This window comes from Anguilla anguilla, chromosome 9, assembly GCF_013347855.1.
Source record: "Anguilla anguilla isolate fAngAng1 chromosome 9, fAngAng1.pri, whole genome shotgun sequence".
NCBI classification, from domain to species: domain Eukaryota; kingdom Metazoa; phylum Chordata; class Actinopteri; order Anguilliformes; family Anguillidae; genus Anguilla; species Anguilla anguilla.
This window is the reverse complement of record NC_049209.1, coordinates 41296619-41312331: the sequence shown is the minus strand read 5'-3', so window position 1 is coordinate 41312331 and position 15713 is coordinate 41296619. Positions and strand designations below refer to the sequence as shown.

Here is a 15713-nt window from a genome sequence, read left to right as displayed (position 1 = left end):
AGGGGGGAAGGGGGTGAGCCCCCCTGTTGTATTCAATTTCAATGTGAATGGTACCTGTTTGAATAGGTAGGATGGATTTGAATTTGAATGGTCCAATCGGAAGGAAGCACAGCCTCTATCACCAATCAGAGGCAGTGCTCCCTTTCAACAATATAATTCCACAATATGCAAATACCAGTCTACTGGAAACTGTATAAATCTTATCACCCACCAATACTATTTTGAACTTCCTTGCTGAGTTGTTCCCGTAGCCGGCTGCGTATTAAACCTTCCTGTTTTTACTACAAACTTTTGATCTGCTTCTTCCTGGGCTAACGGTCATTTTACCTGTTTTTGGGAACATCTTGATTCCCCTACAATGTGAAACAAGTATTGACTGTAATTAATTTTATAATTGTAGGAAAATTTCACATCCATGAACAGAAATCATCTAATTCTACCCCAAATGTACTCCTTTTTTTAATTGAGGTTGATAATCTCTAAAGGTAATGAAAAACAAGACTTTACTAAGTTGCCTAATTGATTTCTTTAAAGAAACCCCTCGTACTGAATGTTAATATACGTACTCTGAACAAAACAAATATAAATGCAACACTTATCAATATCAAAGATTTTATTGAGGTAATAAACGTAAATCAGTCAACTGAAATAGATTCATTAAGCACTTTATATTGATTTCATGTGATTGGGGATACAAATATGCATTTGTTAGTCACAGATTCCCCAAAAAAGATATCATGAAATGAACAGAATACCGATCAGTATCTTGTGTGACCACCATTTGCCTCATGCAAGGCAACACATCTCCTTTGCATTGAATTGATCAAATTGTTGATTGTAGCCTGTGGAATATTGTCCCACTTCTCTTCAATAGCTGTATGAAGTTGTTGGATATTCGTGGGAACTGGAACACGCTATCGTATGCGCCGGTCCAGAGCATCCCAAACATGCTCAATGGCTGACATGTCTGGTGAGTATGCAGGCCATGGAAGAACTGGGAGAACATGGAAGAAGTGGCCATCGAAAGTGAGCTCCTGCCCACTCACGTCGATTGTGACGCTGAACTGCAGACAAATCAAGACACCGGTGAGGACATCGAGAACGCAGATGAGCTTCCCGGAGGCGATTTCTATCAGTTTGTGGTTTACTGCGGTTGTGTAAACCAACTGTTTCATCAACTGTTCATGTGGCTGGCCTCAGATGATCCCACAGGTGAAGAAGTCGGATGTGGCGGTCCTGGGCTGGCGTGGTTATGTCAGGAGGTAGCCTGACAGCTGTGCTGGATTCACTGGGGGATTGATTATTGGAGTCTGGGTGCACATGCAGATCGGGGTGTAAGCCGATTCGCCGGTCGCGGGAGTTGGGGGCGTGGCGCAGCTGTTTTGTGTTTGTCCTAACAAGCTTGCAGGGATAAGGAGACAGGTGAGAGGGAGAATGTGAGAGACGCTGGGGTGGATGTTTGGTTCCTCAGATGAGGATTTTTTCCTTTTATTGGCAAGAGGCTAGTGGTGGAAATTCCGGCTCCTTTCAGTGAGTCAGCTCACCAGTAAGAGCCGGCTCTTTTGGATCCCAAACCATAGACAAAAGCCGCGTTTCCACCAAAAATACCCAGAACTCTTAGTCCCAGGAACTACTTTTCAAGGAACTAAAAGGTTCCTTCAGCCCATTGTTGTCTGCGTTTCCACCGCGGTCTAAAGTCCCGCGAAGATTAGGCAAATTAGCCCACTGACGTATGAAAAAGCGACGTTGTCGTCGGTCCATCTGTCCTATGATTTCTTCTGTAACCTTATACTCCCACTGAAGTAGCCTACATTATTTTCTAATAACCGGGACAGCGCGGAGGGGTTTATTCCACTTAAGCCGCGTTTCCACCGCAGGAACTTTACCCCGGAACTAGGAACCTTTTGAGGAACTCAGTGCGTTTCGACCGCAGGAACTAGGGTCTAAATTTAGTTCCGGGGGCTTTATTTTACCCCCAAAAAAGTTCCTGTTCGGGGGGTAGTACTTTCCAAAAGTACCGGAACCTTTGGGGTGGGGCGCAGGCGCTGAATTTCTGATTGGTCGACTACTTGCAGTGTTTTATTTCAACCGCCATTTTTAAATATCTGCAGCCGCAAACCGATTTATTTTCATAACTTCAAATCAAACTTGTATGTTATGCGGCGCAGTAGCCTACTTTTGGTTATAGCCTGCCAACGTCTTGGAATTATAACATGTGCTCTTCTGTTCTTTTCTTGCTTTAGTATTCGTTTTATAAAATGCTAAGCATTCGTGCTGGGACAGCATATTACGTAACAAAACATTCAAGCGGTTTAATTCGGTTGCTGAATTTTTTCTTCCGGATTTTCTTTGTTAGCCCATTGTAATTGACTCAAAACGTTTGATACAGTTATGTGAGGTGTGTGGTAGTTCTGCGTAATTTACATTGGTGATACAGTAAAAGCAAACTGGAAATCACCTTCCGCACTTTTTGTCAGGATAAAATAACAGGTTAATTCTAGTAGGCCTAATCGTTCCCTTTGCTTTTTCAGACTGCCGTAATTTTACTCTGCCATTCTTCAATTCCACAAAAAGACCAGGAAGACTATGGACTAATTTATGGTGCATGGTTCGCATCTGGAGGGCACACTTCGCTGCTTGGCTAGCAGTAACTTTGAAGGAAAGTAAACGGTGGCTGTACCACTGCTAATTAAAATTTTCACGCAAGTTCGAGTTTTCGTTCTGTCCTTGTCATTTTGCGATTAGCCTATATGGAATTGACGATGAGAAAGTACAGCAAATTGTTTACAACGTGTGTATGTTTTCTGCTGTTGTTGCCAGTTATTTGTGGAATGTGAATGCATTCTGTCGCCTCGGATGTCAAGACATGAAAGTGAATGTTTGCATAAAAACATAATGAATGTGTTTGAGAGGATATATAAAACGGTTACAATCAGACTATTGGCCTGTTATATCCTATTTGTTGCATAACAACCATCCAAGTTCAACTACCAACGACAGTTTTGCTTGACAACGGTAAAATATGCCCAAACGGCTTCAGAAGAATATTTCAATTTCAGGTGATTAAATCGATATAAATCTATAAATACAAAAGTAACCATATATAGTCATTGTTGGTAACCCGTTGTATATAATTGGAATAAACCCCTCCGGGCTGTCCCGGTTATTAGAAAATAATGTAGGCTACTTCGGTGGTAGTATGGGGTTACAGAAGAAATCATAGGACAGATGGACCGACGACAACGTTGCTTTTTCATACGTCAGTGGGCTAATTTGCCTAATCTTCGCGGGACTTTAGACCGCGGTGGAAACGCAGACAACAATGGGATGAAGGAACCAGAGACTGAAAAAAATATGGACAAAGCTACTGTGACGTCACCCATTGACTCTCCGTGGGTCTCTAAAACACGTTTTGAAGCTCAATGGCGGGCGCGGCCATGTTAAGCTCTGTGATTTTTACAATGTGATTGACAGTCCGGTGCGGAAAAGCCCATCAACCTGAACGAACGATTGCAGAACGAACGAGGCTAGCTGACTGTCTGCCGTTATGTTTTAAAATACTATATTATCAGATGTTTACGGAGTTTAATTTCCATCCGTGACTGTACTGTGTCATGTAATCACGTTATATGTATGACATTAAAAATACAATTATGTTCAGTTATCTTCAATGTATGTTTTTCAGCAAAACGAATATGCTTAGCTAGCATATCAGCTTGCCAGTGAGCTAGGTAGGCTATCCGTGGTTAGCTCACGCATTAGCAATATGAACCACAGGGGAAGAACATTGACTACACTGATGGTCAATCAATCAGAGATGTGTAGGCTACTGGTGATTTGACTAGGCTAATTTTCATATAACTGTCTGGTAGACCTGCTGTTAACCGAGCAAGTTATCGTCGTAGGTTTTCGCCACAGTCAGTTAATGAGCCAGTAACTGCTACTAGCTACTCCATCGCCGTTTGTGGTGTTCACTTGCTGGGTGACGCTAGCTGACCGATCGTTCGCAAATCACTTTCTACCGAATAAAAATTAACACTGTCAGCGGTGATTAACAAATCTACCAAGTATTTTAATAACTGATCTGCAGGCGTGTAAATATGACAACGCACTTTGTACAGCAAGTTTTCCACCTGGTGCATGAAGACAAAAATAATGTAGCCTACATTGAATTTCTAATTATTATTAGGCTATTATTTTTTTCTTGTAAATCATCAAAACCAATGGAGAAAAGGCAATATATGCAAGGAGCCCCCTGGACCGATTCTGAGAACCACTGTCTTAAATGCCTAGCTTGTCGGTCTCTTAAATGCTAAAAACATGTTCCTTTCTAAATGCCAAGATGGTTAATTTCGTTAAATTCTGTGTGTGTGATTTCATCGTGTGTTGTATGTTATTCAGCAAATGAACCTTGAGACTCTTAATTCGCTTCGTGAAACTGAAAAAGTGTTTATCCCAAAATCGGGATTATAGTAGCTTTGTCACATGCGTGAAGCACGGCCCAGGTAGACATTTACGAAATGTACACGACTGACAAGCCGTCAAACACGTCTGATAGATTGAATGTTTGCCGGTTAAGGTTAGCTAGCTAGTCAAATGGCTTGGTAGCCGAAGTTGCAAACTGTTTTAGCATAGGCTACTGGACTACCAAATACAGCAAGCTGATTACGCTTTCTGCCAACTAATTATTTGGTTAAGTAGGCTAAAGGAAATAGTAAAAATGACTCGGCTACCGAAAAACTTAAGAGGAGGGTTATTTTATGGTCGTCTAGTGCAGCTGTAAATAGCACACGCCATAATGAAATCACTACGAAATGGGATGCCTGCATTTTCTGACTTCACACAGGTGGACCGTGGCCAGAGCCACAATGTCAAGGCCAAGAGGCGCCACCGCCCACCCCAGTGACCATAGACTGTAGTCCCTACTGTAGCTTAGTCCTCCGCAGTAATCAGGAAGTGATGCAAACTGTACCTCATTGGTCCACAACAAATATTATAACAGTGCCCAAATGACACAACAAATCATGAAATCGACCCATGGACAGTCATAAGACGAATAAAACACACATATTGTGACTATTTGTTCTCATGAGAAAAATTTATTGACTTTGTATTTTGACCGCATTTGTACCGTAGACTTACATGGAAACCGGATATGAAAACACCTATACTGGAGCCAACCGTAGTGGCGCTAGTGAGCAACCAGGAACAACAAGACCAGGAAATGAGCTTCAAAAACGAAGTCTGGTTTTGGCCGCTTGGAAGGAACCTTTTAGTTCCTTGAAAAGTAGTTCCTGGGACTAAAAAACACTTTTGGTGGAAACGCGGCTTAAGCCTGGGACTGAAATATATGTCCCAAACGGCTCTTGTGGTCCATTCGGTCGTTCCTCGTCAACTCGTAAAGTCGGTTTACCACCAGTAAGTTGCACTCGAACGGCCGACCAAGTGGTAAATACGGTTTGTCCATATTTTTTTACAGTCTCTGCGTTCAATGCATTGACTTTAAAACCACCCCCATTATCAGCATCTGTGATAGAGGTCATACGGTTAACCATTAATCAGAATATGGCTTTTCCCAACAGCTTTGCTTGTTCAAAATTTAACGAGAGAACTGCTGAATGTGAATTGGTGCACGGTTCTACACAGAGCTACACAACTGATCCCCATGATAACTAGGATTTGAATTCAAATTAATTGACCAGTGCTTTGCTTTGAGTTCAAACTTATAATAAAATGATCTAAACATCAGTAGCAAACCAATGAATTTCAAGATGAAGGTTTGCATTAATATACTCAGTTTTGTCCAAATTCAAGGCAACGATAGCTTGGAAAATATTAATTGCAGTTCGGATAGCTTTCAGTGAACAGTCAACCCCATAATAAAGTCGCCATTTCATTATAAACAGTCGTGGGTTAAACTTATAAAATTACTAGTAACTTAAAGCACATAACAGCTTCGAAATTCACCCATGGCGGAAGAAACTGCTGGGTTGTCCTACAAAAATACGTCATCTACGAAGTAACCACTGGAACCAAAGATATTTATACACCAGTCTTTCTGACTGGAACGGAATCCGACCTCCCTAACCGGAACTGCGAGTTTCAGAGTTCACCTGGAACGCAGCAATATTATAGACTCCAAGATCCGACTTCGTCTGTAGACGGAACACCTTCTTTCACGTGAAAGTGACACGACAGTCGGCTTCGGTAAGGAATCCCTGCCACTTTTCACCCGCCACACACCTGTTCTACTGTTCGTGACAAACGTTAAGTAGTTATGTTAGCCTGTGAACAACGCTAATAGTTTGGCTTGCAAAGGGTGGGCGAGTATATTTTAAGAATGCGTAACGTTAGGTAGCCTATAACTTAGATTTTTTATCTTAAGCTTCTGTGGAATTAGAGAACTTTTCCCAATAACAAATTGAAGATCTCCTTGATATCGAGTTGACAGAGTGGTAAAATTAGTCTCTACTTATTTGGTTTTAAAATTTTGTAACGTTACATATTGGCCTGATGTTATTGGCTTTTCCTGCCATTGAGTCTTTACAGAGGATTTGAGTTTATATTTCATGTGTTATTGAGACTTGAAGAGTAGTATGTCTGGCGAATATCTAAAATGAAAGCAATTTTCCCGTCGTCATTCTGTCCAATTTTTAAAAAAAATGATGAATAATTCCAGCCATACGTAGGCTGCAAGTCGGGAAAGTACCGAGAATACCAGATCCGCCTTTGCGGTTGCGTGCGTGTTAGGCAAACAACGTCTACGGCACACCCATATACTCCGGAATAAAACTGTAGCCTAGCTACATATCTGTGTTTTGTGCCGTTAATTTTATTTTGACGTTAGCAGTGTCCTTGTAATCAGTTGAATTTATCTGGGCGCTTCCGGGTTTTCAGTGTACTGAATCATTAGAATCAGTTCATTAAAAAGAGTCGTTCAAAAGATTCGTTCACCGAATCGCTCAGTGCTTGACCAGAGCCAGTGGCGCCACTAGGGTTGGTGCGTAGACCGTATAAAAATGGGTTGGTGTCACCCGGTGCGGTCGCCGGGGAGGGGGGAGGGGAGAGTCGTAAATGGCGTACATCGTTTTCTCATAGAATGTAGGCTAGTCGATAAAATAGTAGGCTACTTATTTCTGACATGTTTAAAAAACAGCACACTTAAAGGTGATGTTAGATTATTATCCATTTATCCATTATCCATTATTCCATACCGTACCCACTCCTCCCCAGAGACTCCTCGCTCCTTGCATTCGCTACCAGCAAGGTGAACGAAGCCGTGTATACGAACCGTACCGTCAGCTCAGTTTACCGTCACATCCTAGTACGTTCAGCGAACGAATCACTGAACTAATAGTCTGCGAACGATAGTAAGTCAGTGAACGACCAGTTCACGTTCGCTCGCAACTGAGAGCTCAACTGAACTGACTGAGAAATTAACGGATCGTTTCAGGAAGTGATTCAGTTCAGTTGTTCACGCAAAAGATTCGTTCTTTTGAACGACACAACACTAGAAGGTGGGGCCATTTTATTTCTATTGCAGATTTTTAAACGGTACACCCTGTGCGCGCGTACCTTTATTTGAAAGGTATGATTTTCTTGTTTTCTACATATGATTAAACTTAAATGATCAGAACGCGTGAGAATGCTGTATTCAAAACGGATAAGTGCTGGGTAGCCATGTATAGACTGTACTTGCTAGAAAATGGCGTATGCTGGCTAAAAAGACATGGCCGTTTCCGCATTTGTGTAATGGGGGAAATGCAGAATAGTTCTGGTAGAATTATAACTTAAAATGGTACACATTTCTGTGTTTTAAATGAAAACTGTACTGGAAGTTAGGCCCCTGTTTGCACTCTGTGTTGTTGACCATGAAGGGTTTTGTAATTGGATATATCCTCGAAGATCTATGTGATCTGTGTTCACAGTAGGATTGGCAGATTTGGAATTTTCAAAATTGGACAACATGCAGTATTGGGAGCCTTAGAGAGGAACCAACTTCGAACCGTGGTGGCAGGAGCAAGGGTTACTCGAAACCGATGTCGAACTTGGGGGTCATTGACACGCCAAACTAGCGTAACATGTCTTCCTTCTATTAAACCGGAACTGTACAAATAATTAGAAAACCGGACCGGAATTTCAACCTTACTTCTCATGAGACTTAGGGACGTTAGCATACGGATGACATTACATATTATCTACAGCAAAACTTGGTCACTAGAATACGTCTCACAACAGTATGATGATAATGAACTACGCCGATATTATTTGTGTGCACGCGCGCGTGAATGTCATGGCCTTTAAACCGAGGCCACACAGTAGCCTTGAATTCATTTATTGAATAATTTTATTTTAAGCTGCGTTTTGTTATCTGTGTATTGTAATGTATTGTATTCAGATCTAGTGAACGGGCACTGGCAGAACCATGTAAAATGGGTGTATTTAATAGAACCTAAAAGACATGTCGTGAGTAGTATAGGCCTACCTCTGGAATGTTAGCCTGTAACAGTTTTTTTAAACAAATGTTTGATTCTCCAGTCAAACCAGTATTTTGGTTCCATTGAATTTGATAAAGAACATGTCTGTAATTTGGTTTACAAAAACACAATACAGACATGTATTCTGAAATAGCTGTACGTTTCCTTTTAAATATAAATATTGCTTTTTACTGAGTAGGTCTTGCCCTAAAGATAATTATTGCATTCTGATCAATCCTCTACCTTTTTTCTTTTTTTCCAATAGGTTTATAGAGTCGAAGCTGACACAGACAACCTTTGTTCTTCAAACCATTTGCATCTTTATTTTTTAAGTGATTTGTAATTCTTATTATGGAGGCCTAAGCCTCGCTGTGAGGGATGTTCAGTTTTGGGAGAGTGGTTTGAATTGAGAAACCCAGGGATTTTCTTTTGGCCCAGTTTTTAAAATTTAATTTTTTTTTTTGTAATGATCCTTTATTAGCTCTGTTACCGAAATGAAACAACGTTTAACCATCTGTCCGAATAAATTGAAACATTTAGCCAATATCATTCATTATGCAAAAGCTAATGCACAAGCTTCCAGTCTATGTGCAAATGATCCAGGCTGATGTGTACACCAAAAATGACAATGTTTGAAACATTTTTACTTTCCTGCTAACCAAGTTTGATTAAGTGCAGGGCCTGGAGAGTATAGCAAGAGGACAGTGTGTGGTTTGCTGAAAGTTGGCTTTACTTTGCAAGATTTGCTGCAGTGTTTTGGAGTGGTAAAGCAGTGGTTTGTAATACTCTTTTACTGCTTCAAGTATAGACTCCAATCATTATAGTCCCATGGCCATGGTTTGAGGTAGCGTTTTTCATTATTACATCCATGATATAATCATACACAAAATTGTATACAATATTTCAGTGGAAATTTTGCATGTTTTATTATTATTTTGGTTAATCTGAGTAAACAAAATGGTTAAATTGATATTCCACTGTATTTCTGATTGGAGGCACATTTTCTTTTTTGTTTAAATTCAACCCTGGGCTATAAATTCAAATCTCTTAATTCAAACCTCTCTCCCTGAAACGGACATCCCTCTCTATAGATTCCCCTTTCCTAAAAATGGAAATTTTACAAAATAATGCTTTTTTTGTGGGCTTATGCCGTAACAGCACGCCTGCAAACCTACAGTATGACAACTCATCTGAGCTCTTTCGCATATCTACCTTTGCCAAGTTCCCAACAAGCGTGGCAGTGACTGAAAGGAGCCTAGCGCGGGCTGGTTTTTACTACACAGGGGTTGGGGACCGGGTCCAGTGCTTCCGCTGTAATGTGACTGCCGAGAACTGGCAGTCCGGCGAGTGCCCAACTGAGCGACACCGTCAGCTGTCCCCAACCTGCACCTTCATTCAAAGCCTGCCATCCACAGCCAGCCTTCTGTCCTCCTCCCACTCGGCCTTCTCGCCCCTCCGGAATGTTCCAGTCCTGCCACTTTCGGCCTCGGTTGCCACCACTGCGCCCACTGCAGCTGTCGTAACTTCCGCTGCAGTACCTCCCCCAGGCCAGCAAGAGGAGCAGGTGGGCTACTTCAACATGGGGTTCACCAGCCTGCCTCCGACCAGCCCGCTGAGCTCGCGTGGTATTGAGGACATGTCTCATCAGCGGCCACCTACCTGCCACAACCCTAGCATGCGGCGGGAGCAGGACCGCCTGGAAAGCTTCCAGAATTGGACACAGGCCACCATCACCCCAGCTGAGCTGGCCAAGGCAGGCTTCTACTACCTGGGGCAGGGTGACCGTGTGGCCTGCTTCACCTGTGGGGGCCATCTGAGCAACTGGGAGCCTGGCGATCGCGCTGTGTCTGAGCACCAGAGGCACTACCCCAACTGCCGCTTTGTCAGGGGTGATCGTGCGGAGAACGTGTCTCTGAACCCTGGTGGGCTGGTCAACGTGTCCAACCCAGTCATGCAGCAGTGTGAAGAGAGGCTGCTCACCTTTGTTAACTGGCCCTCCAGGATACCTGTGCGACCAGACCAGCTGGCCAAGGCAGGCTTCTACTATGTAGGTAAGGCTTGTCCGCTGTTAATCATTGATCTGTCTTAGTGATTAGGATAATTGGAAGAAGCTCATGGGCTGAATTGTGTGAAATGTCTTAAATGCTTCATGACAAGTAAGGATTATGTTTTTAGGGCAGGTAGGAGTGCCATAGAGATGGTAGGGCTATTTTCCTCTAGATGGGACTTCTTCAGACTGAACTTCATCATCTTATTTACAGAGATTCCATATATACTTGTGTGTTTAATTTTCAGATGGTCATACAGATCTTTCATGTTGGTGTATCTTGTTTTTGGACAGGGCGCAATGATGATGTGAAATGTTTTTGCTGCGATGGAGGACTCAGGTGCTGGGAGTCAGGTGATGATCCTTGGGTGGAACATGCCAAATGGTTTCCAAGGTTGTCTTTTTTCCTGTTCTGTTCATGAGCACGCACCAGTATTGTTGAAAAGCATCCATCTTAATCTGGCTTGAAGACTCATGCTTATATTTTCATTTTAGGTGTGAGTACCTTTTGCAAGAAAAGGGACAAGAGTTTGTCCACCAAATTCAAGCCAGATTTCCCCGTTTGTTTGAGCAGGCAAGTTGCATAACTTGGAAAGTTTTTGAATTTCACATCTAAAAAATTTGTCATGGTGAAACAATCAATTTTTGCTTTCCTTTGCAGCTGCTGACAAACGGGGACAGCAATGCACGGGAGTTTGTTGATCCACCAGGTGGGTGAAATGGGCTCTCCTTATTGGTACAATCAAACTTTAGTCATCCATTTAAATTTAGATTTGTTTATGTAAAAATAAAGGCTGTATGAGCATAGTAGGTGTGTTCCCATTTAAAACTGAGCACATCTGACATATAGGAACCCAAGGGACGAGTACTTCCCTGATTCAATGTAATCTTGTTCATCATTTTTAAAGCAGATGTACTTTACTATTCAATTGATTTCCCCCATGTGGCAAAACCACTTGTGAAACTAGTCAAGTCCCCATCTAAATTTTACCAGAAATGGATTGGTAAAGATTAGTCAGCTGGTCATGTAAAATTACTCGGAAACTACTGGAAAGTTTATAACCCAACAAGTATGATGGTAGTGATAGTATTTGATCTAACAGAAACTTAGTCATCACAGTCGTTTAACAAACCACTTTATTTCCTTGTTTAACTAAAAGCTGAGAGAATTCTGACTTTCCCAGGGTCCTCACAGTAATAAAAACAAAAAAAAAAACCCTTAAATTCGGTGAAATTGTCAAGATAAAAAAAAACACAAAAAATCCCTTTGCCGTGAGCACGGTACATCGATTTTCTCATCAACTCGGTGTCACTTACTGTGAAGTTTTAAATATCAGCTTGCCTGACAGTAGCGTACTGTAAATAATTAGACCGTTCAATGGTTTGTTCATTAAATCCACAAAAAGGTCATTGGTCACTGGAGAATTACCTTTTCATAGATAACATTTTGCAAGACACACGTGTCTCAATTGATGTTCATCTCACAAAAGTCACTGCTGCATATTGCCCAATGTAGCTCTGACTTGTAGAAAAATGGACCCTTCAAATGAGTACATTCATCTTTGAAAATGTGATTGTGTAGTCATGGAAAATATTAAACTGGTTTGAGTGGGGAACTCAGTTTATTGTCAGTTGTTCAATCTAAAAGCAGTCTTACACATATGGGATTGTTTTCAGCATAACTCAGTTCCTTGTGGAACTGAAAACCGAGATTGAAACCAAGTGTTTCTCTGAACAGTGGTGCACCTGGGGCCAGGTGAAGAGCGGTCAGAAGATGCTGTGATGATGAACACGCCTGTGGTCACGTCAGCCCTGGAGATGGGCTTTGACCGTAGCCTGGTCAAACAGACTGTGCAGAGCAAGATCCTCACCAGCGGCGAGAACTACAAGACTGTGCAGGAGCTGGTGTCTGACCTTCTGAGTGCTGAGGATGAGAAGCGTGAAGAAGAGAAGGAGAGATTCGCAGAGGAAATGGCCTCGGGTAAGCTAGTTACCAAGGTCTCTATCGCCACACACATGTACACACTCTGACATGCACACTGACGTACATGCACTCGCACAGATTAAGACAAACACAGATATATGTGTACACGCTCTGAAATGAGTACTCAGACACATATGTACACATACGCTCCAAAATACACTCACACAATGTGTAATGCGCAGACACTGAAAGGAAAGCAGAGGTGTTCGTAATCTCGCTGACTGAAACACGCACACGTGGTTTCACTGTGTAGTGGAGTTCCCCTTGATCACATCGCTGTCCGGTGCTAAATAAAGGCATGCATGAACTCATGGCATGAATTCCCCTACAGGCGGATGGAAAAAAAAAACTGCGTTTCATCGGAATTGAAACTAACTTGAACTGAATATTTTTTTCTTTTCTCATAAAAGTATGCACCGCCTCATAGACGAGAACAGTAATTTATGTTTTAACCCTTAAGGCAGCAACAAAATTTCACCATGTTACTTACTATTAGAATTCTCTATTTGGCCAGTATTCACTTACAAATTACCATTTCATATGATTATATGTTCTGGGTCAGTAGCGTGTTCTCAAATTCTCAAATGTTTTTCAAACACTAACTCTCACAGCAAAATGGAAACCACCCAACAGTTCAACAAACATGCCACCAACGAAAAACAAGACTCCAGTCCTTTTATAATGGTTTTTCCCCTTTTTTTTTTTTTTTTTCCCCTTTCCAGACGGGTTCACGTTCTTGAAGAAGCACCACATCGCCCTGACGCAGCGGCTGAAGAGTGTTCAGAGCCTGATGGATCACCTGCTGGAGCAGGCGGTCATCCTGCAGAAGGAGTATGACGCCATCCACAGCTGCACCTCCGTCAAGCAGCAGACCAGCCAGCTCATAGACCTGGTGCTGTCCAAGGGAAACGCGGCGGCCGAGGTCTTCCGCAACTGGATCCAAAAGAACGACGTATATCTCTTAAGAGAACTTATGGGTATTTAAACCTTTCTGCTATTAAAGGTGAACGGGCGGCTTATAAAATAAATTTTTTTAAAAAAACGGCGTGAAATAGTTACCAAATTGCATCAAGCACTGACCGCAATCACTGTGAGCACGTTTTTGCAGACGCTGGCTGCGTTTTAAGTCAGTGGAGACAGGCACACTACTGCTAAGGGGGTCTGCTCAGTGGAGGTCTGGCAACCTCCCCAGCTCAGGTGTAATTGCTCAGTCTGATCAGAGAACCAGGTGATGCTTAAGGAATCATTGGAAAACGTTTCCATCCCCCCCCCCCCCACACAAAGAAAGTCCTTGCTCTCCTTAAGCTAATTAAAACTGAAGACCAGTGTTTAATTGTTGTTCTCACTGCAATTTCAGCCCAGTCAAATGAAGCTGCATCACCGAGTCAAGATCTTTCAGGTATATACAAACATGAGAAAAGGCTTTTCTTTTCTGTTTTCTTTCATTTTTTTGTTTTGTATGGTAGCAAATCGCAGAAAAAAAGAAAAAGGAATCAGATTCAAATCCAAGCGTTAAAAGGCATGAGCATTAAAGGAAATGTGTGATTTTTGGTCTTTTTTTTGTTTTGTTTTTTTTTTGTCTTTATTTTAAAATAAATATAGATCTGCCAATGGAGGAGCAGCTGAGGAGACTGCAGGAGGAGAGGACGTGCAAAGTGTGCATGGACAAGGAGGTCAATATCGTCTTCATCCCCTGCGGCCACCTGGTGGTGTGCAAAGAGTGTGCCCCCTCTCTGCGCAAGTGCCCCATCTGCAGGGGCCTGGTGAAGGGGACTGTGCGCACCTTCCTCTCCTAATCCCAGTAACCCAAGGGTATCAGACTTCCTGTTCTCAAGTGCTAAATCATCTGCAGGTTTTCAGTGCATTTCACCATTTAAATGCTTAATTTGAGGTCACCTATTGGTTGAAGCAGGTGTCTGCAACCATACTCGTGGAGAACACCTGAATGCTGTTTTTAGTCGTTACTCTGTGCTTCATTGATCAGTGAAAACAAGTCACTTACACCGAGTTACCTGGCTACCAGGAGCTGAATTGGTTGCTGATTTACAGGCGAAAACAAACCAAAAACGGCAGACACTGCCCTACCAGGATAATGGTTACAGACACCTTGACTAAAGAGACCATGCTTCCCAAGCCTCCATTAGCCACTGATTGTAAATGAGCTACAAAAGCCTGCAGGCATGCTGCCCTTCGGACTGAAGTTCAGAGATCTCTGGAGTAATAGCTTCTGATCTTATCTAAGCATAGCATTGTGGTTTCCTGTTTGTATGCAATTTCCCCCCCAGCTATTCTAGATTCATTTTCTAAATGGCTGTGTACATTAATGCTGTATACTGAAGCTAACTGTTAATAATTAAATACTTAAAATAAAGATCTGAATATGGCTCTTGAAACTGGTGAGACCAGTGCTACTGTTTAAATATGCCTGCAGCATTTACAGATGGAAATGCATTTATGCTTTGTAGTCCACATCCGGAAACCAAAGGGCAAAATGTGCCCTTCTGTCTTTTACAAACTGGACTTTCAAATTGGGACCCATATTCAGTGTGTGAATCTAGGATCAGGTTTCCCCTGTAAGTATCCTAACTTTATAAGGGATTACCATTCCCACTCTTTTATACAGAGTGTGGTCTTCTTTTTAAAAAATCTATAAATCTTAATTGAAAAGGGCAATCTACAAGCAGAACCCCAAGGATATCCAGGATCTTGAGAGATTCTGCTAGCAGTAATGGTTTATGTGGAGTGTGGCTTGTCCAAGACTGTGTGTTAAATATTAAGAAAACTATTCTAAATCTGCTTTCAAGTAGCAGTTGCCAGGTCCAAGCACAAGTGAAGCAGTTCACATTTTCAGCTCAAACATGAATGAACCACAGCCGTACTCAAACTAAGCAAACTGCTGTCTGCATTACTGTAGTATGAAGACAAAAAACATGTGCTTGTTAGTTAAGGCATCTTTTGGCAAGGTCCATGTAAGGGGCATGTTAACAAATTCACTGCAAATAAAACATGCAGTTTAAATTAATGATCAAAATTACATATTTTTGCTGCTTTGTGTATTGTTCAGTTTTAGTTGGGCAAGTTGACTAGTGCAGTACGCAGATATGTATAAATGCTAAGTCAATAACCATACGTATTGTGTATGTCACTGGCTGTATAACTGGAAACGGCACACCTACCTTCATTAATGGTCTAAGAATTTATTCAT

The 15713-nt window shown here is 41.9% G+C and overlaps 1 protein-coding gene across 4 annotated transcripts; it reads left to right on the top strand.

The window, feature by feature from the left end:
* Positions 1 to 6048: 6048 nt before the first annotated feature.
* birc2 (baculoviral IAP repeat containing 2) lies at positions 6049 to 14901 on the top strand. 4 transcript variants are annotated; one of them, XM_035435409.1, is made up of 9 exons: positions 6051 to 6207; positions 8743 to 10528; positions 10819 to 10918; positions 11020 to 11098; positions 11186 to 11234; positions 12263 to 12505; positions 13231 to 13485; positions 13866 to 13907; positions 14111 to 14893. In XM_035435409.1, exons 2-9 carry the CDS (start codon positions 9586 to 9588, stop codon positions 14302 to 14304), a joined length of 1905 nt encoding a protein of 634 aa, XP_035291300.1. In that variant the 5' UTR covers positions 6051 to 6207; positions 8743 to 9585; the 3' UTR covers positions 14305 to 14893. The 4 variants fall into 4 exon arrangements, with proteins under 4 accessions (XP_035291303.1, XP_035291300.1, XP_035291302.1 ...); XM_035435411.1 differs by lacking the exon at positions 6051 to 6207 and adding an exon at positions 7374 to 7517; XM_035435410.1 differs by lacking the exon at positions 6051 to 6207 and adding an exon at positions 7447 to 7588.
* The last annotated feature ends 812 nt before the right edge of the window (positions 14902 to 15713 follow it).

Excerpts from the sequence above, each read along its gene's own strand:
- birc2 (XM_035435409.1), top strand. The coding sequence starts at position 9,586 with ATGGAAATTTTACAAAATAATGCTTTTTTTGTGGGCTTATGCCGTAAC. Across the intron at positions 10,919-11,019 it reads CATGCCAAATGGTTTCCAAG|GTGTGAGTACCTTTTGCAAG; the intron begins GTTGTCTTTTTT and ends TTTTCATTTTAG. Across the intron at positions 13,908-14,110 it reads ACCGAGTCAAGATCTTTCAG|ATCTGCCAATGGAGGAGCAG; the intron begins GTATATACAAAC and ends AAATAAATATAG.